General features: G+C 42.5%; 1 protein-coding gene across 1 annotated transcript; it reads left to right on the plus strand.

Moving 5' to 3' along the window:
- Positions 1–11,074: 11,074 nt before the first annotated feature.
- Positions 11,075–22,537, plus strand: mmel1 (membrane metallo-endopeptidase-like 1; the record flags this gene model as incomplete). Its single annotated transcript, XM_083892353.1, has 23 exons — positions 11,075–11,231; positions 12,005–12,049; positions 12,392–12,454; positions 12,860–13,021; positions 13,169–13,249; positions 14,745–14,840; positions 15,189–15,307; positions 15,930–15,995; positions 16,296–16,430; positions 16,589–16,678; positions 18,240–18,376; positions 18,485–18,578; positions 18,685–18,813; positions 19,104–19,202; positions 19,282–19,365; positions 19,923–20,026; positions 20,142–20,200; positions 20,276–20,395; positions 20,505–20,638; positions 20,768–20,833; positions 20,914–21,009; positions 21,458–21,534; positions 22,438–22,537. 23 exons carry the CDS (start codon positions 11,075–11,077, stop codon positions 22,535–22,537), a joined length of 2,313 nt encoding a protein of 770 aa, XP_083748479.1.
- Between the last annotated feature and the right edge of the window lie 648 nt (positions 22,538–23,185).

Raw genomic sequence — 23,185 nt, forward strand, 5'->3', positions numbered from 1 at the left:
CTCTCTCCCTGCTTCGTCTGCTACGGCCGCAGTAGCTCCGCCCTCTCCCTCGCCTCACGAACCTCATCTGCTGACACGGAGAAAGACGACGAGGACGACATTTGACCGGCTGAGGATACCGTAGCTTTCGGGGAAGGGAGGGGGTGAGCAGAGGAGCAGTTCTTTGTTGTAAATTTCAGCCTCTCCTCTAGATGGCACTATAAACTACTTACTTCACCTTTAAGTACAAGTACAAAGACAACAAACTGCAGTTTGCATCTAACCAGAAGTGCAAAAAAGCATAAAAGTGCAATGTGATATACAGAGTAATATAAATTAAATATAAATATGTGCAGTGTATTAGCAGTTACCTTGTAAGGGCAGAATAAATATGGTTATGTAATGTAGTAGCAGTAACATTATAATAAGCATAATATAGATATATGCGTATTAACAGAATAAATATGAGTATTCAGTATAAAGATATGTACAGTATGCGTAGCTATGTGCAGGATAACACTTACTGGTGCACACTGAGGTAATCTTTACATAATAACAGTAATAATAATGTAATATTGAGTTTGTAAAAAGGTCGTGCCATCTTTCACAAACATGTTTCATGTGCAGGTATAACACACACATCTATAGTTATTTAAACTTGCCACAAATTACCATTGTTACTACATGGAGTTTAAAATGACACAGTATTACAGTGTTTTTTTTAATGAATCCAGGAAGCTCAGCTCTCTGGGACTGACATTTTCCTCCTCCTTGTTATGATTTTTCTAATCACTGTCGTGCAGTTACACATTAATTTGACAAAGTAATATCAGTAGAAAAATTGACTGTTTGTTTTTGCTATACTGACTGCAGGAGTTTACAGATGATATTTACTGCAACTGCAAATCAGAGCAGGAAAACACCTTTAATATACCTAAGGAGCTGAAAGCAGGGTGCGTACAGTCTATCCTTTTTTTTATATTAAGTGAATAGAAAACACACATGTTCAGAGAGACAGAGACAGAGAGAGGAAACGCTAATAAAACACTTTCAGGTAAAGCAGGCGCTGCCTAAATAGATTAGCCTTTCTTTTTTTTTAATGGCCCCCTTTTACTTCTTTTCAAAGAATTTATTCCCAAAGCAATTATGCGCTGCCACGCTCGGGTTTTGCCTGATCTGAGAGTGAAGAAGAGTGTTCGACGCCATGCCGAAAAAACCGTCCAGAGCAACCTCCGCAACCGTCGCACACATTTTGGACACACATATTACACCCTGGAAGCGACGGTCAACAAAATGGACGCTGATTTATGAGACGGAGGAAGGGGGGGGTTCAGAAAACATTACGTTAGCTTCTGGGGTTTGTTTCCCGCCCATTGTGTCCTCGTTTCTGAGGCTTTTAATGTCGCCGCTGTGCTTAATGGCCTGTGCGCGCGCCTTCTTCTCCGAGGCCTGCCCGAACACGTGCGGTAAATCAGCCGATCGGAAGAACATATCAGTTAATCACGGGCCTTTGTTTCTGACCGAGCGGGAGACAATGAATCCGACTGAACGCCGCCGAGTTTGACAGAGAGGGAGAGCAACATAAAGGCCGTCATATCAGAAAGATGGACTTCCTCGGCAGCTTTTTACCACTGACTGACTCAAAATCAATACCGACACCTTTTTTTCTTTTTTTTTTTTTTTTTTGTTCCCCTTCCATCCAATCTCTACAGCCGGTTGGCAAATCATCCTTATGTAAGAATCATGTCACTTATATAACCCTCATCGCTCGGTCACAAAGCTTATTTAAAACATTCGACGCCCCAAATTAAAGATTCAAATGTTTATGCCGGGCTGACGATTGCCTGAATATTTAGTGTGGGAGATAATTAAGAATGCCAAGCGCTGATTGCTGTATTATTGTCGAGCTGCAGGCATTAAAACTAGTTTACGGCAAAGCTGAGAAGGACAGAAATGGGGGGAAAAAAAAAAATAGCATACAGTTTACGCGGGGAGTAATTATGTGTAAGAACAAAGATAAAGAACATTGTTATTTTGGCACACGTTACGCAACACATGGTAATTTTTTTTTCATATTGTTTCCCCCTAAACGTATGAACTAGCGTCGGCCGACTTTTCTCCTTCCTACCGTGAGAGTTTTCAAGCTGCCACAAGGCTTTTAAGCAAAGTTGAACAGCCTGCTCCATCAAATTCATACAGCAGCAGTCGTCAACAACGGCCTAATTAAAAAGCTTTAAAGCTTGTTTTCCAGGTCCACCAATCATTGAGACAGTTCAATGTCTGGGCCGCTGCAGAGAGCGAGAGAGAGAGAGAGAGAGAGAGAGAGAGAGAGAGAGAGAGAGAGACACTGCCTCACAGCAAATAAATCTCCAATGATCGTATCTGAGCTTCCCCCACTTTAACATAATTAAACCCGCTCTTGCAAAACCGACAGAGTTAGCCGGCATTGAGCGCAAAAAAACGTATATATACCGCGGCCGTGTCCTTCGGCGAGGTGAAGGGTTTGATGTTTTTTTTAAGTTTGGTAATGATCAACACACACACACACACACACACACACACGCTGGAAAAAAAACAAAAACAAAACACTGAGAGCAAAGAGTGGAGAGGTTTTCAGAGCTGGGAAAATAATTCAGGTTTTTAACCCTGCGTGCTCACGTGGCACGGCTCTGTGCCACAGGTGCACACAGGTGGTCATTTGACGAGGGAATAATACACAACTCCTTATATGGACATCCATACAAGGAGGTGGTTTATGTGTCGCAATTACAGGACTTAAAAAAAAAGTGCCTTCTTATGTGTTGTTATGGTTCATTTTATATTGTTTAATGCTAAATTCATCACCCAATACCTGCCGAACACATAATACCACATCCTTTGTGTATTGTGTTTTGTGTATTGTGTCTAGCCTGAACTGACACCTATCGAGAACATCTGCAAGGAGTTGGCTCCCCGATAATACCTACAGTAGACAAAGTGGTGTGAAAACAATGCCTGGAATGGCAGACACTTTGTCTATTGGAGGAGTTGCTCAGGTATAAATGTGGAGGGCTCACTTTGTCCCGGGTCTTTACTCCAGCTAGGATCACTCCTGCGAAGATTGACCTTTTCCTCGCAACGGAAATAAAAAAAAACTTGTCGGCCGGCAGAAGTTAATTTTGGTAGCAATAAATGTGCAGAAGTCTGAAAATTCTTCTTATTTTTGTTCATAAAAACGAGCTAAGTGAACTTCGAAATGTGACGTATTTCCACGTTTCACAAATTCAATCCGATTTTTTTTTAACATTTTGAGTACTTTTTTGCTCAGGTGTGTTTATATAGTTGGTGAAAATGCCATTTCTCTTTCATCAGATTGCCCAGGTTGTGCTCTGAGACGCTCTATATTGCACATTCTTATAACCTCTGTATAAACTGTATGCTTAGATATAGTAATGGTGTTCTAAGGGTTAAAAAACAAATGGATAAAAGAAAAAAGCCGAGCTCAGGGAAAGCAACCACCCTCTAAAATAAAAGCACTGATGCGTGAATAAAAGCTCAAATACATTGTTGTCACGTAAATGCTTTTGTAAATGGAGCCAAACGTGAAGTCGCTTTCGTTTGAGATTCTCACAAGCGTAAAAGTTTAACTTACGCTTCGGCTTCGTGGTTCCCTTGGTGACGCTTGTGCGGTGAAATGTCATGTTTTTTTACGCCACATTACGTCGTTGTTTGCGAGGAATAAAACGCAGCAAAGTGTTAACGTGATCATTATCTCAAGAATTTGTAATTTAAAGGTGTTGTTGTGAGCATGCATCGTCAATATTTACGTATCCCTGATCCTTTTAAAGTGTGCTCGGAACTTTTATGAGGCGTCGACATCGAATTAAAGATTTAAGATCAACGTTTCGAGATTCAAATTAACCGGCGCTCTCTCTCGCACAGAAACACGAGCCGAACGCAGCGAATGTACGAGAGGAATCATCCTCTGCTAAATACAGATATGAATAAATAATGAACGACGGCGAGCCCGCTCTCCCTCCTGCGACGCGCCCCCACCGGCCCTGCTGCTGCTGCCACGTGACCGAAACCGTGGCGTATATGCGAGCCGTTATAAAGGATCTTTAACATTATTAATGCATCCTTTAAAAAAAAAAAGTGTGTTGTGTTTCTACTTTGGCTTTGACTGAAATCACTCATCTTGTTTACTTGTGTCGTCTTGTTTGGTGCCTCAGCAGCAGCAGCAGCAGCAGCAGCAGCAGCAGCAGCAGCAGCACCTGAGCCACTGGGCATCTGCCAGGCAACGCTGTGGCCCCCACTGTCTTGTAATTATCGGCTAATTAGTGTGTTTAATCTGTCTGATAATGAGCCTGGACGCGGTGCCATTTCAATCTGACACCAGGCCAGAAGGGTTTCAGATCTCCTTCCGCGTGTCCAAAAGACGTCTCTCGGAAGACAAATCTCCCCAGACTTTAGGACGGACAGAGAGGATGACACAGGCGATGGTAGGTGTTTGGGTAATAATAACGGAAGAGAATAATTCTTCTTTTTTTTTGTCGCTGGGATGATAAAATCAGATGTTTAGTCATTGTGTCTCCTCAGATTCACACAGACACACAATCTTCTGGCAACACTTAAAAAAAGCAATACAATACTGTCAACATTGCATTTGTATAACTGGTCCATTAACGTTTAAACAGCGTTTGAATTAGTTGGACACATTTAATATTTATTTAAAGGGACAATGTGTAGTATTTATGGGTTTATATAACCCAAAATCCACTTTTTTATACATATTATGTGCTCCTGCATTGTCTAGTTGCTGTATAATAGTTTTTGTTTCATTTTCGTAGTGTTTCAAAAAGTCATGTTAAATAACATGACCGCGGACCGCGGTTGCATAGCCACTGTTAGCAGCGAGACGCCATGTTTCTACCGGAGCCTGTAAGGACAAACGCGAGAGAACAAATCAAGCGTCTCTTTACTTGTAGCTGAAGTCCCGCCTCCTCTCTCTCCGCTTCGTCTGCTACGGCCGCGGTAGCTCCGCCCTCTCCCTCGCCTCACGAACCTCATCTGCTGACACGGAGAAAGACGACGAGGACGACATTTGACAAGCTGCGGATACCGTAGCGCTCAGGGAAGGGAGGGGGTGAGCAGAGGAGCAGTTCTTTGTTGTAAATTTCAGCCTCTCCTCTAGATGGCACTATAAACTACTTATTTCCCCTTTAACATCAACATGGTACTATTGTGGTAATACTAGCTTTGGTAATACTATCTTATCTACCACTATCTTATATCTATAGTAATAGTAATTTTGCTGTTAATTGCAACTTGTGTCATATTTGTTTGACAGTAAATCAGTTGTACATCTATAGACCTGTTACATGTATATCCATGGATATACATTTGGGCCCGCGTTTTTTTTCTGGTGATATAAACTCGTGCTGGGCGCTAGGCTAACGCACGTTAACGCACATAACGCGTTTCCACGACGACTGGCCGCAAAAAAGATGCGCGTGACGTCATGTTTACGTGCCGCGACGCCGGAGTCCTGGCACCGTTTAGCAGTTAGCTCCGTTAGCTGCGTTAGCGCCGGTTAGCGCGCCTACGGTCGAACTGGAGCTGCGCGTTTACCAGCGTACCTGTGTTACTGCGTATGTGTGCCTCTGCTTTTAAAGTTTAGCTTTACTTTAGAGACTCATTTTAACAATCGGGGAGTCACGTAAACACGACGTCACGGGGGCATCTTTTTCCGGTCAGTCGTCGTGCGTTAACGTTAACGGGCGCAGCGCTAGTAGAAACTCAGAGCTAACGTTACACCCGGTTCAGACCTCCCAGTTCCAGAGTTAAAGGGACAATATGTAGTATTTATGGGTTTATATAACCCAAAATCCACTTTTTTATACATATTATGTGCTCCTGCATTGTCTAGTCGCTGTATAATATTCTTTGTTTCATTTTCGTATTGTTTCAAAAAGTCATGTAAAATAACATGGTCGCGGGCCGCGGTCGCATAGCCACTGTTAGCAGAGAGACGCCATGTCTCTACCGGAGCCTGTAAGGACAAACGCGAGAGAACAAAACAAGCGTCTTTTTACTTGTAGCTGAAGTCCCGCCTCCTCTCTCTCTGCTTCGTCTGCTACGGCCGCGGTAGCTCCGCCCTCTCCCTCGCCTCACGAACCTCATCTGCTGACACGGAGAAAGACGACGAGGACGACATTTGACGAGCTGCGGATACCGTAGCGCTCAGGGAAGGGAGGGGGTGAGCAGAGGAGCAGGTCTTTGTTGTAACTGTCAGCCTCTCCTCTAGATGTCACTATAAACTACTTACTTCCCCTTTAATGGAACACACTGTGGTGAGGATACAGTGATGAGCAAGGTCAAAAAATAGCCTAGTTAGAAAAACTCTCACAATAAATAACAAAGTTACATGCAGTTTTTTCTTTGTCTAATCAGAGGAAGAGAATGCTGCCAACTTGTGGCCAGGAGGCTTAAATACAACACAAAACCGCTGTCATATCACGATGTTTGTTTAGTGCATCATTTCATTCTTACACTCCCTCAAAACACACACACACACACACACACACACACACACCCCTGACAATTTCCTTCTCACCGTCCATGTTAACAAAAAAAACAATATGTTACTATCACTTCCCATCTCTTTCTCTCTCTCTCTCTCCTTCTTGCTCTCCCTCCCTCCCTCCCTCCCTCTCAGTGCTGCCTCACTCATTCCCTGAGCAGCACTGAACTGGATAACGTCTCCTTTCGACCTGCAGCACAGACTCATTTCTCCACACACCAGCTCTGAGCGGATGCTCAGGAGGGGTGTTTGAGATATTAGGAGCGCTGTGGGGAGGGGGGAAACAGCCCAGGGGGGAACCTGACTCTGTCATCCTCACACTCACAAGGTAGGTAAGCCTCTGGATTCCTCTAGATCAACATCAACACGTTGTCCTTGTTTTATTCGGTCGAAAGTGTCAAAGTGAAATGTGGCTCAGAGGTTCGGCGACGCGTTTGTCACGAGTCTCTCGGGACAGATTTTTTGGAACAATAGTGACATTTGCTACGGATTTGAAGACGTGGCTTCGACACGTAGGGAAACAGAGAGTGAATATTCTGTCAGCGGTGGAGAAAGTGTGCAGAGAGTTAATCCCTGTTGTTTTTGGAGCACGAAGTTTAGAGAACCGGACACGGTTGCATGTGATCCGATAAGGACTTTAATTTCTGACTCACGGAACTATGTAAAATGATTGATTAACGTCTCGTACATGGACGTCTGTCACTCTTACACGTGAGCAAATGATTCAGCTGAATGGATTTAACTCACTCATTAGACTCTTTTGTTCCCTCCTCCCCTGATGGATTTCCACTTTTAAAAAGCTCTAATTAGTCCTCTTTGTCCCAAGTATGCTTTTCTTTGATTGTATTTTTTCCATCTTGAAAATCCTGCTGCGAGACTTCTCCAAAGCCCACGGATAAAACACAGAGTCATGTAAGTTGTGCAGTCAGGTGGTTCCTGAGCGCTGGAGCCTGCAACCGGTGATTATCGGAGCCTTTTGTCTTGTTTTTGCTCGACTCGAGAAAAAAAAAAAGCGTTTGCGACAACTGGAGCAGACAGATGATGAGGACGATGATGATGAGGAGGATGATGATGATGATGTGTTCGTATACATCACATCACGTCGGAGTGTTTTTCCAACTGTCTTGTAATAAGGAGAGTGATGTATACATTCAATACACTTCAGTTCCGTTTTAGCCAAAGATCCATACAGTCATATATTTTCACCACTGGCTCATGAAGGCATCACACCTTTTCTCAATTTTAAAATCAACCTGTTGTGTAAAACTAAAAGCTCTTATAGTAAGGTTAACGGACTACACGGAGTTATAGCACCATCGTCCATTAAAAAAGCCTTTTTAGCAACATTTACTGCTTGTAAAGTGGCCGCTCGTCGCACCCCAGAGTTTGTGCTCCTCGGAGACAAGAGTTGATTTAATGGAGCCACTTAAGTCTGAAGATTGTGTTTATACGTCTCCTGAACTCCTCTGGCTGAGTGATGGCACCATCTGCAGAGGCCTGCGACGGCTCTGTGGAGCCTGAGTGTTGTGAGAAGCAGCTCTCTGCTGCTGCTGCTGCTGCTGCTGCTGCTGCTGCTGCTGAAGAAGAAGGATAATAAGCAGCACATATATATCCTCTCATCACATGCACAACTTCTTCTTCTCTTTTTTTTTTTTTAATTGTTTTTGTTTTTGCAGTTAATAAAAATGCAACAATCCCTGTTAGAGTTGACTCCCCCTCCCTGCACTCACAGCAACGAGCAGCACTTTGCTATTTTAGGTCTTGTTGTTAATAAGGGTCTTGTTCTTGTTCTTCCCCCCTCGGGTTTTGCCTCTGCAGCCACAGACAGGTTGTCTTTACCATCTGGTTTGTGGACCTCGGCAGGATGAGCGGCTCCATTTAGCTTCCTTTTCATTTCTTAAAACCACGCTATTTTCCTGCCTCTATTTTCCCATTGCTATACACCTGAAATATACATGATATCTAATTAGATTCTTACACTAAAGGCTTAAAGAGCGCACGCCTCATCAATAAATGTTTAAACATTCAAGATGCTGCGGCGTGTGCGCGAACGCTCCGTGCTCTGTGAAGTTTAGTCACAACAACAGCTGCACGTCCAGCACTACACACACACACACACATTTATGCAGATTATAATTATTCTTTGAGTTTTACTTGGCAAATGCTGTGTTTGTGAACAGAATGTTTCACTGCTCTGGATCAAATAGCATCTATTAAAAAAAGCCAGAGAGTTTAAATTTTGCCTATGATTAAAAACAACATTGATATTTGGTTTGGTTTGTTTTTGGCAAAATCTACAATTATGATGAAGTGAATTGGTCTTACCTGGGTTATGCATTATATACTAATGGGTTAATTATAAGGAACCTTTAGGAAACAGAATTTTGTGCATTTTTATGCAATTTTATGCAAAAAAATTATAATTTTCAACAACTATGGAAACACACATGCGCAAAAAGAAGTCAATTTTTTTTTTTAATCTGATTGAATACTGAACAAAAACAAACAAAAAAACACTATTTTGTGACTTTGGCACAATTATTGCGACTTTATATCACTCCTAAAAATTTGCCGTAAAACGAATCCTAACTTTGACTCAACGGCGCGACAAGAAGACGCAAAAGACACATTTAAAAAAGCCTGAATATGTGACCTATAAACACACACACCCTCAGGATGTCCATATAAGGAGTTGTGTCTATACCGAGGGTGCACCTGTGGCACAGATCCGTGCCGCGTGAGCACTAGGGGGGTTTAAAAAGCAGAGACGAGAGGACACGTCTAAACGACTAAACACAAAGATGGAGCTAACTCTAGATAAAGGGCAACAACAGGTCACACACAAGTGATTATTATTGTCTGGAAAGTGTTTCTGATTTTTTAACGCAAAGGCCTCAGAGAGAGAGTTATTTCCTGTGCCGTGTGAGGATGCTGAGGACGCCCCCCCCCCCCGCGTCTGCTCTTCATCACTGTAGTGCCGGCGATGTGTGCCCATGAGTATTCATCAGGAAGGGCTAATGGGCCACAGCAGCGCGAACGTCTGATTTACAGCCGCGCTTCCTGTCAGGCTTAATGATAGGCCAATGGGGTTGGTTATGGAGAAACAGGTGCCGCCGAGTGAATGGATGCGAAAGCAAACGCTCGCTGAAAGCCCGTGGGTGATTGCCATTTTGTCCCCCAGCACAAAAGCTCATTTGCCATATTGTCTTTGCACATACGTACGTAATTATTGTAAAAGCTCAGTGTGTGTGTGTGTGTGTGTGTGTGTGTGTGTGTGTGTGTGCAGCATCAGCGTCACATTCACCGTACACGACGACTCTCTGGCTTTGAGACTCTGTGTTAACAAGAGATGGGACTTTATTTATCAAGTGTCTGTGAATGTGGCCATGGTTATTACAGCAGGTGGGTTAAGTAAGCGTTGTCAAAACCACTGTTATTATAATAAATGTCAATCATTCGAGCAACTACGGCGTGCAGGGAAACACGTTTCGTACACATAATAAGTTTTTTAAAAAAGCAACAGTACGCAATATCTTAAGGGCATTCAGCGTGAGCAAAGATCTGCATTGATAGAAATCTAAACTAAAGGTCTTGAGATAAATAAAAAAAAGAGCGTTGATGTCTTTTAAACTGGCTCTCGGTGAAGAGCTCAAACATCAGAGTGACACAAAGATGTGTGTGTGTGTGTGTGTGATGTCAGCGCCTCTGAACTTCAAAGCCTCCTCTCTGGCTTTAACTCTTCACTTAGTTAGTTAGTTAGTTAGTTAGTTAGTTGTTAACCACTGTTGGTTATTTCCTACTTGTATTGTTTCAGTTGATGCGAATAAACTAAACATAACGTACATTAACAGGTTAAATCCCCAAAAGGACACATTTCAGTCATTTCATGTCACACAAATTGTCTTATTATACACACTCTTAGAAAATAAAAGTGCTCAGTTGAACCATATAAGGTTCTTCGGCTTGTCCTCATAGGAGAACCCTTTTGGAGGGTTCCACCAAGAACCCTTTTAAAACCCTTTATTCAGGAAAGGGGTTTTAAAGGGTTCTCTGGATCAAAATGGTTCTTACTGGAACCATTAGTGTTACCAAGAACCCTTGAACCTGGCTGAGGTTCTACCTGGAACCATATGCGTCTGAAAAACCCTTTCTTCGGGAAAGGGTTTTTCAATGGTTCCAGGTAGAAACTCAGCCCTTGTAGAAGAACCCTTTTGGAACCCTTATTTCTAAGAGTGTATGGGTGATTACTACGTTTTGGGGGGTTCCTGACACCATTTTATGAACTAATTACTCATATTACTGTAAGGTAACATAGATGATGAATAAATAATATATAATATAAAACAACAACAACAAAAAAAACAAGTGAGGATGCATTTTACGTCTACAAGCTGTAGAACTTTTTATTTAGTGTTTCATGACTTTTTAACCAGTTCCTCAGCAAATGAGGTTCCGCTTCTCTTAGGACCAGGTTTTGGTACTCACTCAAGGATCCTTCCCGTCTTCTCCACAGAGCCGGCAGCCCGGAGGAATATGGGCAAATCGGAAAGTCAAATGTACATCATGGAGAAATCAGGTAAACCTGGGAAGCGTCGCTGGACTGTCGCAGAAATCGGTCTGTCCATCCTGCTGCTGTTGGTCAGCTGCGCCTTGGCTGGGCTCGTCGTCCTCTACACGTCAGCTGGGAAAGGTAAAACGCGGAGATTACGGATTACGCATCAACCTCATCTGTGTTATTTTTGTTTGTAATGACACAGGAAGTGATCGCGGCCGAAAAGACGCGCGTGACGTCATGTTTTGAGTCCAGGCACCAGTTACCAGTTTACCAGTTAGCTCCGTTAGCTCCTTCTAGCGCCGGTTAGCGCGCCCCTTCAGTCAAACTGGAGCGGTCTGTTTATTAAACGAAAAGAACAGCGCTACAAATAACCAGCGTACCTGTGTTACTGCGTGAGTTTAGCGTTACTTTAGAGACTCATTTTAACAATCGGGAGTCACGTAAACATGACGTGACGCGCGCCATGAAAAACTTGTCGCGTGTTACCGTTGACGACGTGAACGTGCCCAGCACTAGAAAAAAATAAAATAAAATGGCGACATCAGTCACTTCCATCAAAGAAAATACTGTATAAGTCCTAAACTGTGTTTCTGTCAAGTTTTATGAGTAAAAGATGAGGAAAAAAATCCAATTTAATCCGACACAGCAGCATCATAAGGATTTTAAGTTTATTCTGCATTTGACCAAGTGAAATTTTTTTTTGCGTGAAACGGCCCTTTAACTATGTAAGTGTTACTTTAACACTGCAGCATGTACTGTGGATAAAGCACCTTTAATGGGAAATGATTATGAGTTGTCATTTGAAGTAATATTAAAAATAATAAAATAAATAATAATAATAATAATAATTAAAATGTGCAATTACGGTGTCATAAATGTTATAAAATGTGTTTCTTCTGCCAAACCAGAACAATCTAACAGGCCCAGCGTGTCCAAGAGCTCAACAGGAGAAGGTGAGGATTCACTGAGGTGACGAGTTAGGTTTGGCACGTGGCCGCAATTCAAGCACCGCGACGGGCGCAATATTCTGTAAATCCCCTTACTGCCTGATCAGCACTGCCACACACACACACACACACACACACACACACACACACAAGTGCATGTGGTTGCTGACGCTGCATACATCGCCTGTCTCTCTCTCACACACACACACAGACTGTAGATCTAGGCAAATTAGAATCATCTCTGTACATTTACATAGCGTTTTTCAGTTGGGGTGTAATTTTCATAATCTCCCTCTCTCATGTGTGTGTGTGTGTGTGTGTGTGTGTGTGTGTGTTTGTGTTTTCCAGACCAGCTGTTCCCTCCCCCTGACCGCAACAATGTGTGCACAACTGCAGACTGTGTTAGTGCAGGTGAGAGCGACCGTTTGCTTTTATTGCACTTACTTATTTATCTTTCGCTTCCCTGTCGTTTCATCTGATCATCCTGCCCATCCATGCAAAAACCATTTTTGGTAACACTTTAGATTAAAGAACACATATTCACCATTAACTAGGTGCTTACTAACATGCATACAAGTCCGCATACTAGCCCTTTATTAGTAAGCATGTATTAACACTGCAGGAAAAATCTTAATTTCTCGCCGTAATAGAGGTAGAATAAGATTATGTAGAATAAGTTGGTTAATTATTACCGATTAACCTCGTATGCTACGTATATATGTTAGTAAGCACCTAGTTAATGGTGAATATGTGAATCTAAAGTGTTCGCGTATTTTCTTTCCTCTCTCCCCCTCTTATTCCCGTGATGCCTTGCAGCCGCGTGGCTCTTGCAGAACATGGATAAGTCCGTGAAGCCTTGTGATAATTTCTACCAGTACGCCTGCGGGGGATGGCTGGAGCGCCATGTCATCCCAGAGACCAGCTCCCATCACAGTGTCATTGACATTCTGAGGGACAAGCTGGAGATTGTCCTCAAAGGTCAGTTTGTCAGTCCTGGTCAAACAAGGCCACAGGGATCGTGGGTTTTTTTGGTCTTTTTTCGTGGTCAGTGGGCGGCAGCGTTTCAGCGGAGTTTCATTCAGTGCAGACATTCATTTTTTTGCGTCTTTTGCTTCGATGTTGCAGGTGTTCTGGAGACGAAGAGCGACCAGGACAGGGACGCCGTCAGAAAAGCCAAAGTCCTCTACAGCTCCTGCATGAATGAGAGTAAGGAGACGTTTGAACCTTAGAACACAGAGCATTTTGGCTGCTTTTTCCATTACTATGTCAAAACGTACAGTATTTACAGAGACATGTGCAATATAGAGTCTTATATAGTGAGCAAAAACAACTAAAATGTGTAAAATCGGATTGAATTTGTGAAATTTGGAACATTTGGAAACACGTCACAGTTCAAAGTTCACTTCGCTCGTTTTTATGAACAAAAAGACAAGAAAAACACGTCTATTTTGTGACTTCTGCACAATTATTGCTAACTTTATATCACTACTAAAAATGTGATGTAACAACACATAAGAAAACAAAAACACAACACATTTTTTAAAACCCGACTATGTGACCTATAAACACACACCCCCAGGATGTCCATATAAGGAGAAATGTGTGTTTTTTCAAATCTGTCGCTCATTCCTCTGCTACAATTTATGCATGACTCACTTTTTAAAGACATTTTTATATATTACACACAAAACTATTCAAAAACAGACATGGATTGAACGCTCCATACTTGCCTTGGAACAACAAGGTTGCCAGCTTTGCCAGGTTTCCTCCCACAGTCCAAAAACACTCAAAGGCGAACTTATTGAAATATTATATTATATTATATGTTTCAAATGATAGATTTTTATGGTTTAAATAACTGATTAACAACTCTCAGAATCAGATAAGTGGATGGATGATTGACATTTTGCAAGAGAGAACTATTTATGATAGTTCAAATATTTTTTACTTCTATTTATTTATTTATTCAATGATAAGGGAACTAAATACAGAAGGAAAAACCTTTAGAATTTTTAAACTTTACATTGTTATATTGGTAAATTGGTATTTATGGTCAAATTTAAAGGTGCATTATGTAATAAATCTAAAGCAACTGGCCATAAAATCCTACTAATATGTCACAGAGACTCAGGAATAATGTTCATATAACAAACTGAACTCACCAACAACAACAGTACAGCAGAAATATTCGCATTAAAAAAAAAAAAATTTGCAGACTGCAAATCATGTTTATGTTTTGAACTCATGTTTTGGCATGTGGCGCCACCTACCGCCGTCTACCAGTCATTGCAGTCAGTAGAGTCTCAGCGAAAACCTGACGAAACCTAAAAGACCTCTGTATTTTGAATTTGGATGTAGTAACCGTTTTTGGCCACATTCTTACATATGGCACCTTTAAGCTATGAGATTAGTTTGAATAAGGTGAATAGAAGTGAATAAAAATGCAGCGAAATACATGCAAGAAACTGATGGAATGACGGCAAACAATTTGTCTTAATATAGTTCCAAATGTCAGGTCTGAGCACAGACTGTGCACCGAGGAAGAGCGTCGGTGAACACACGATGATTTATCCCCACTGAGTTCACCTGTTATAAACAGAGTCTGTACACACAGAAAAAGACAAATATGTATATATACATATATATATATATATATATATATATATATATATATATGTATGATGTGCTATTTCACTTGCAGGCCTGATCGAGCAGCGTGACTCCCAGCCTCTCCTCAGGCTCATAGAGAGTATTGGAGACTGGCCCGTGGCGTCTGATGACTGGGACAACACCACAGGTAGAAAATACCTTCATCGTAATCTGCGTAGTTTGCGCAAAAGACATGCAAATTTGCACCTGCAAACACACACACAAACCGAGCGCGGTCACAAATACACACAAGAGTTCACACAAGAGCTATAAAGCTATATTTGGACTGTGAAATGCTGAATATAAGACTTGTCAGTGGGATCAGGAGGCGCCTACTTCAGCTGAGGAGACAGGTGTGTGTGGAGTGTGATGAGCGGGGGGGTGAGGATGCTGCAAATAGTCTCTACGCCGACTCCTGACACTGAGACTGTGGATGATGGTGACTTGGTGGTAATTCACATATACTGTATCTTGACTGTTTTTGCTGTTTTTGCAGAGGAAGCGTGGAGCCTGGAGGACACTCTGGCCACGCTGACCGCTCGCTACCACAAGAAGGTTCTGCTAGACATGAACGTGTGGACAGACGACCAGGACTCTCGGCGTCACATCATTTGTGTAAGATTGTTGTGTAGTCGCAGCACAAATAATACTGGAATTGTGCTGTCTCTTTGGGAAAAATTCCATTTGTCTTTTTTCTCAGCTGTGGATTAGACCACAGGGCATTTTTCGACTGATTTTATCCATTACTGTGTTAAAACGTACAGTATATGCAGAGGCTGTAAGAATATAGAGTGTCTTATGTCTTCATCTGATGATTTTCTTTTCCATTTTCACCAAAAAAAGTCCACAAAATGTTTAAAATCGGTATGAATTTGTGAAAGTTGGAAGTACGTCACAGTTCAAAGTTCATTTGGAACAAAAAGAAAAGAAAAACACGTCTGATTTTTTAAAGCCTTAATATGTGACCTATAAACAAACCCCCCCAAAGGATGCCCATATTAGGAGTTGTGTATTATTCCCACGGCAAATTACCAAGGGCGCATTTTTTGCGCTACACTGAGTAATAACACAAATACAACTACAATGTCCATGTTACAAAGAAATAATATGATGTAACTTTATGATTTACTAATGTTTTTTTTATATTTTGTGAAGGAAACTGTCAGCCGTTGGTTTGCTCTCCGTTATGTTACGAGTTTGCACAAATGCATTAATGCTTCTGTTGTGTTTTCATTAGATTGACCAACCAGGACTCGGAATGCCGTCGAGAGACTATTACTTTAACGATGGAAACTACAAAAAGGTAACGCCATAAAGTTTTCAGTTCATAAAAACAACACAAAAAAAACACCATACAGTATTTCCTCAATCGCCTGTAGGGATATAGATGGTTTTATTACTCCTTATTGGACGCCAAATGTATAGCTTTATAGCATTGTTTAAGTACAGTCTACTGAATTGTCTTGATGAAAACAAGTTACAAGGGAGGACGATGCTTCCAAATGTTAGTTTTTGTTATATTTAATAGTATAAAAAAACTCCCCGAGCAGCAGAAAAAACACTAAACTAACGCGATGTACGCAATGTAATTACTCACCACCAGGTTCGAGAGGCCTATCTCCACTTCATGTTCTCCATCGCCAAGATAGCTCGAGAGGACAGGAACTTGACCCAGGACGACGATCACGTGCGGGAGGAGATGATGAAAGTGCTGGAGCTGGAGACCGACATCGCTAATGTGAGCGCCGGCCACAGCGGGAATTGGATGGTGGCAGGAGGGGAGCGGAGGGGGAATTCATGATGAGAAAAAAAAGAAAAGAAAAATGAGCTGAGTTATTGTAATTGTAAGTAAACATCGTCTCATACGGAACCGTTTACCTTCTTGTCGACGCTCAGGCCACGTCGCCCGTAGAGGAGCGTCAGGACGTCACCATCCTCTACAACAAGATGACGCTCTGTGAACTGCAGAGCACGTTCAGCTTCAACGTGAGTGTGATGTTACTTCTTTTTTACTGTAGGCTCTTAGAAATAAGGGTTCCAAAAGGGTTCTTCTGCAAGGGCTGAGGTTCTACCTGGAACCATTTGTTTCTGAAAAACAAAGAAAGGGGTTTTTCAAGGGTTCTTGGTAACACTAATGGTTGTCATTTTGATCCAGAGAACCCTTTAAAACACCTTTCCACCATCTCCATCACCATCTAAAAGGGTTCAGGTTCTACCTGGAGCCAAACAGGGTTCTCCTATGAGGACAAGCTGAAGAACCTTATATGGTTCTACTTAGCACTTTTATTTCTAAGAGTGTAATATATTCGTTTGTGAACAGAACGAATGAAGATGTTTCTACTTAATAACTTAAATCTATTGAGGTGGATCCTCAAGCCACTGAAGTTAGTGAGGGCATAATTGTCAGGGATCACAACTCTTTACTAAGTAAAGTAAAACATTCCCATATGTGTTTAAGTCTGTAAAAGGTTGATTCATGAATTAAGTGTATTCAAATATCAATATCGGCCTGTGCTTCTATTGTCTGCCCATCAACCAAACCACCAACAACAACTACAACTATTATGCCAATACATATACATTAATTATGACATTGACATAATTCTAAATATATTACAGATATGACAGTCACAAAGATGTTTGTATCAAATGTACAAAGAAAACAATGGTCAATAAGCCAAATAGTATAGAAATATAAGATCTCCACAAAAAGAAACCTTAACCTTGATCATCCCTTGAGTCTATTAATATTTTTCCAACAGTGGTTTTACCTGGAATGAACTTCCTTCCAAAACCTCTGTTAAAGTTGGGGTGGGAGATCATTGTTTTAACTGTATTGCTTAAAACACAACCCGACTGTAACCAATGTCCAATCACATTGAACGGACCAAACAAAGTAATTGGATCGCGATGCCCCTTATGCACGTACACCTCTCCATGCACTAATCGTGCATTATCAGTGGACAACGCCAGAACCAGAACGCTAGCTTGCTAAATCCAACGAGACAGTTTGCAGCAACTCTATGGCAGAAAAAGGTGCCAGGTGGTTTTTGGGAAAGCTACGGCCAAGAAAAAGGCTAATGTGTATGGACATCGGCGACAACTGAACGCCCAGAAAGGGCTGCAAAGTGATGACATTGTGGCTCTGTGTTTGTTGTTTTTCATCATCTCATTGTCAACAGAACAAGTATCTAAAAACGTTAGCGCCAAGTACCGAAGTTGACCGATGATGAGCAGTGTTCGTTAATCTGTGTTCGTTGCGCGTTCCTGTGCTCTGGAGGCGGAGCTTCGGAGGGAAGTCTGAAGAAAGGGGGCTTGGAATTTTTAATTTCAAAATGCTAGCGTGCTCTAACTCCAACTCCAACCCTACCTTCAGTTTCCAACAAGTGTCAATAGAATCAAACTCTGATTGACCGCCAAATTTCAACAATTTCCTCCCGAGGACCTGAACTTTATCCCCACACCATTTCGTCACTTCTTCACTTTTTCCGAGTTAAGCTGCGCACAAACGGAGATAATCACGTCTCGCTTTTTGGTTTTTTTTCAGGGTTTTAACTGGACGCAGTTTGTTCAGGGTGTGCTGTCCAGCGTCTCCGTTGAGGTCAAGCTCGAGGAGGAAGTGGTGGTGTACAGCTCTCCTTACCTGGAGAAGATGAACGACGTCCTCTCCAGACACAGTGTCAGGTCAGTTCAAGAGTGTTTGCACACACACACACACACGAGTCCGTGGAGGACAGATGGCTGCAGAACACGTGACGTGAACGTGAAACGCGACTTACTGTGCGTTTGCAGAACGATGCAGAACTACCTCACCTGGCAGCTCATCATTGACAGAGTCAACAGCTTGAGTCGCCGCTTCAAGGACACCAGAGCTCGATACAGGAAGGTTTGTGACGTGACGGAGCAGCACGTGTTCATCTAAGCAAGTCAAATGACCTATTTTACACTGAGTGTCTCTCTCCCTGTGTGTGTGTGTGTGTGTGTGTGGACAGACTCTCTTCGGAACCACCGTGGAAGACGCCTGGTGGCGAGAATGTGTCCGCTACGTCCAGAACAGCATGGAGAACGCAGTCGGAGCTCTGTACGTGCGCGAGACCTTTGCCGGAGAGAGCAAACAAAGGGTCAGTGGGTTCAATTGAGGCGATCGAGAGAAACGCATATTTCCTCACGGAGCGTGGAAATCGGTTACTACCGAAAACAGACGTTTACGTCAAACTGCGATGCACCCGTCTCGGGTGCGTCTCGCACGGTGTGACGCACATTATGGCCGCATAAATTGACTCTGAGGGACAAAGGGTCAAATTATGTGCGGTTAAAGCAAGAATAAAGACACGTTACTGTGTTATTTTACGATTCATTAGATCACATATCTTTACTTCTGTCGTTCATGTTCAAATGTGTGCGATTACAGGTCAGTGACCTCATTAGCAAGATCAAGGAGGCTTATGTGGAAACGCTAGAGGAGCTAAGCTGGATGGATACGCCCTCGAAAAAGAAAGCAAGAGAGAAGGTAGCGTTCGCCGTCGCGGTGACAAAATATCTCCAGGTGGACTTCGACAATACAAGATTATTGTGTGTCTCTCTTGTAGGCAATGGCGATCAAGGAGCATATAGGTTATCCAGATCACATTCTACAGGGAGGCAACCTGAAACTGGACCAAGAATACACTCACGTGAGTAAAGATGGAGACCATTTGTGGGACATAAATGATGCAAAATCTACTTCTCAATCATGTTAATCCTTATATTTGGGACTCTAGAGGGAGAGCGGAAGTTGGCGAAGTGTTCTATTCTTGTCTGCACAGTGCAGAACAGAGTTCTCCACAAACTTCCAGCCTCAGAGGATTTACGTGTCCAGTGGATTCTTGTTATATATGACGGCAATAACGCTGGCTTCTCAAAATGCTAACTGCTGTTAGCTGCCGTTAGCCTCAGTGACGCTGACGTAGTTTCCTGTGTCTCATTTGCATATTTAAAGAGACAGGCGCTCAAAAAGCGAGCGTTCTGAACAGGGCTGTTTTGTTCAGGGTGATTGAACTGCTGTGGTGCTTCATCCTTAAGGGATTTTGACCAATCAGGACACCAGGGAACTAGGTTAACTTGGAGAAATAGGGTATAATATGACTCCTTATAATATGAAACATACTACAGTAAAAGTACATATTTTAGTCCTTTAAAACATGTACTGCACTCTGACTTGTCCTATTTATTTATCTATGTTTTTTTTTAGTTGAACTTTAGTGAAGAGCACTATTTTGAGAACATCCTGGAGAACCTCAAGTCGGAGGCACACAAGAGTCTGAAGAGGCTCCGAGAGCCGGTGGATCCAGACTTGTGAGTATAGCGATGATGACGCGTCTGACGGAAAAGGAAAGTCCATCGTGTTTGTCTCCCGTCAGTTGAAATGTCCGTTTTCCGCCTTTATTCACGTTGAATCCCTTTCGTTCAGGTGGATCATCGGCGCCACGGTGGTGAATGCGTTTTATATACCCAACAGAAACCAGATCGGTAAGAGAACTCACCGTCTGACAGATAAGAGATGGACCATTTTGCTAGATAACTGTAGTCTTTCTTTCTCTCCAGTGTTTCCTGCAGGGATCCTGCAGCCGCCGTTCTTCAGCAAACATCAGCACCAGGCCCTGAACTTTGGCGGAATAGGGATGGTCATCGGACACGAGATCACACACGGCTTTGACGACAATGGTGAATCTGGATATTTGGATATTTGTTGACTGAAACTGTTTTTTCAGATGTGGCTGATTTGGCAAAACACAGCATTTCATGTTCGTTGTGTTTCCCCCCCCCACCGCAGGTCGTAATTTTGACAAGGACGGCAACATGCTCAACTGGTGGAGCAATTACTCCGCTGAGCATTTCAAAGAGCAGTCACAGTGCATGGTGCAGCAATACGGCAACTTCAACTGGAAGCTAGCAGGCGGACAAAACGTAAGCACAGACAAAAACCGTGTGGTCATATTTGTCTCGACTGTAATCTCCCGACTGTGTAAAGCATCTATTAGCGTGCGTGATGTCATGCTAATGCAGCATGTGTTTTTGTCGTTTGTGTGGCCGCAGGTGAGCGGAATCAGCACTTTGGGCGAGAACATCGCGGACAACGGCGGCGTTCGTCAGGCGTATAAGGTCAGATGTTTGTCACGAGTTACGAATCACGTGTTACTATTTATTTAGGCAAAATTTGCAGACAACATTTGTGTTTACAGGCTTATCTTAAGTGGGTGGAGATGGCGGGGGAGGAGCCTCTTCTACCTGGTCTGGACTTGGATCACAAGCAACTTTTCTTCCTCAACTTTGCCCAAGTAAGGACCATTCAGTGTCATTTTCTGAAAAGTGTTATTTCAGCAGCCGGTGGGCAGGTCATTATTGTTCCATCTACAGTCGAGAGACAGAGAGAGAAAGGTCAGGAGAAGTATTTTTCAGTCGAGAGGAAAACACTGAGGTAAAGGGAGAAGGTCAGCGGGGGTGAGACATGGAAACAATTCCAGGACAACACACACATGTGAATGAGAATGAGCTGCCAAAAAAGTAAAAGCCAAAGAAAAAGCATCCTGGTTGTTCCAGGGAATCATGAAACAGAGAATTCAATCTCCTTCTTTGGCACAATTGATCCCCCCAAACTTTGCTCATTGTCAAACATAGACAGGATAATTTCAAGTCAAGTATATAAAATATCGTCTTTTATCGTTCCATAGCTGCCAGATGACCCCTCTTCTGTCACTCTTATACTGTATCTGTTGTATTCTGCAGGTTTGGTGCGGTGCTTATCGGCCTGAATATGCCAGCCAGTCCATCAAAACTGACTCTCACAGTCCCTTGGAATACAGGTAATAAAGCTTTAGTCAACACCTTGTATTGAGTCTGATATACAGTCGTTGATTCTCGATCATTTAATTTAATTTAATTTAATTCCAAAAAACTAGTGCCCATAGGAAGTATGTATTCCTATAGTGGGAGCTGAAGAAGATTTTCCAGTTATGGTAATGCATGATAAGGAACTTAGCTACGCTAATGCTAACCGAAAATGAAAACATTTGCGTTGTGCCTAATGAGGTTGTACAGTGTTTGTATTATGTTAGCCCTACGCTAATGCTTATCTTAGGCCTCGCTAACTTACCTTTGGAAACAGGTTCGCCAAGCTAGCCGCAAAGTAGTAGCGTGCTAATGCAAAATAACTATGTGCTCGCGTATCGGTGAATGGACACCGACTTGGTCGTTTCAGTATAACACCGTGTGAAAAATGTCTCTCCTCTTCACTCCCACCTCCCCGCTCGGCGAAAATTAAATTTCCTCCAAAAAATTTGAAAATCAAGGATGCACACCATCGGGCCATGCTCAACCCATATCCAAAGTCTTAGGGCGATCTGACTAACGGTCAGCGAGAAATGCCTGTCACAGACAGACAGACAGACGGACACAACTTGCTAGATGTTGAGATAGATAGATGGGATCCATGGGGATGGATAAAAGTCTTAATTTCTTAGCTTAAAAAGCTGTTAAATCTAACTCACCACGTGTATGAAATACAATGAGAAAAGGCTTTGTTGCTCGTATTATGGACTGACGGAGAATCACCGCCTGACTGCAGGTCACAAACTCCACACACGATCTTTAACCACATCTCGTTCTCTCTGTCGTTTTAACGCAGCTCCATTCACTGGACACAACACACACATTAGCTTTTATCACCTGTAATGTGTTATTTCTATTTTCCCTTTTTTTGTCCACAGGGTGCTTGGATCTCTGCAGAATTTCGAAGCGTTTTCAGAAGCTTTCCAGTGCCAGAAAGGCAGTCCGATGAACCCCGAGCAGAAGTGTCGCGTTTGGTAGAAAGAGTTTAGGAGTTGCTGATTTCTTTTTGTCCAAAAAAAAAACAACGAGACGTTCGGGCTTATTTTGGCGATGCCTCGAGTTTGAAATGTTGTCTCCGGATGAGGTCACTCGTTCTTGTTTTTGTGACGAGCGGTTCCACCGTTTAAGATAACGGCTGACGTTGAATTATTCACACGGCTTTTGTTGGATTTAGATGTTAGATCTTTGTTCCTCGACCCAACATCTGACACTGAGCTGCGTTTGTTGGGAGTTTTTTTTTTGTTTTTCCAGACACCGTCTTATGTATGTCGCCACTTTTTTTTCCCCGAGAGAACGCTGAACTCGTCGGAGCGAGTTTGAGTACGAAATAAGCTCCGCTGACGCAAAACCCTACGAGAGAATTAGTCGCGCTTGAGGGGTTTGGTTATTCACTGTTACATGAAACAAATTACCTTAAGACTTTAAGACTGTTAAATCTGTGTGCAGCTTTAACCTGAACATTCACAAACTGAGAGCACTGTGGCTTTCCACATTTCTACTCGACATATTTGACATTTCAGAGCGGTATTTAGGCGCATTTTTTCCCCCTCGATTGTCGCCGCAGTAACGTACATGTCACGCGATTACACTTTTTAAACCCAGCACATGACAAAAACCCGTATATAT

Source organism: Microchirus variegatus (genome assembly GCF_963457635.1).
Source record: "Microchirus variegatus genome assembly, chromosome: 7".
In the NCBI taxonomy this organism is placed as follows: domain Eukaryota; kingdom Metazoa; phylum Chordata; class Actinopteri; order Pleuronectiformes; family Soleidae; genus Microchirus; species Microchirus variegatus.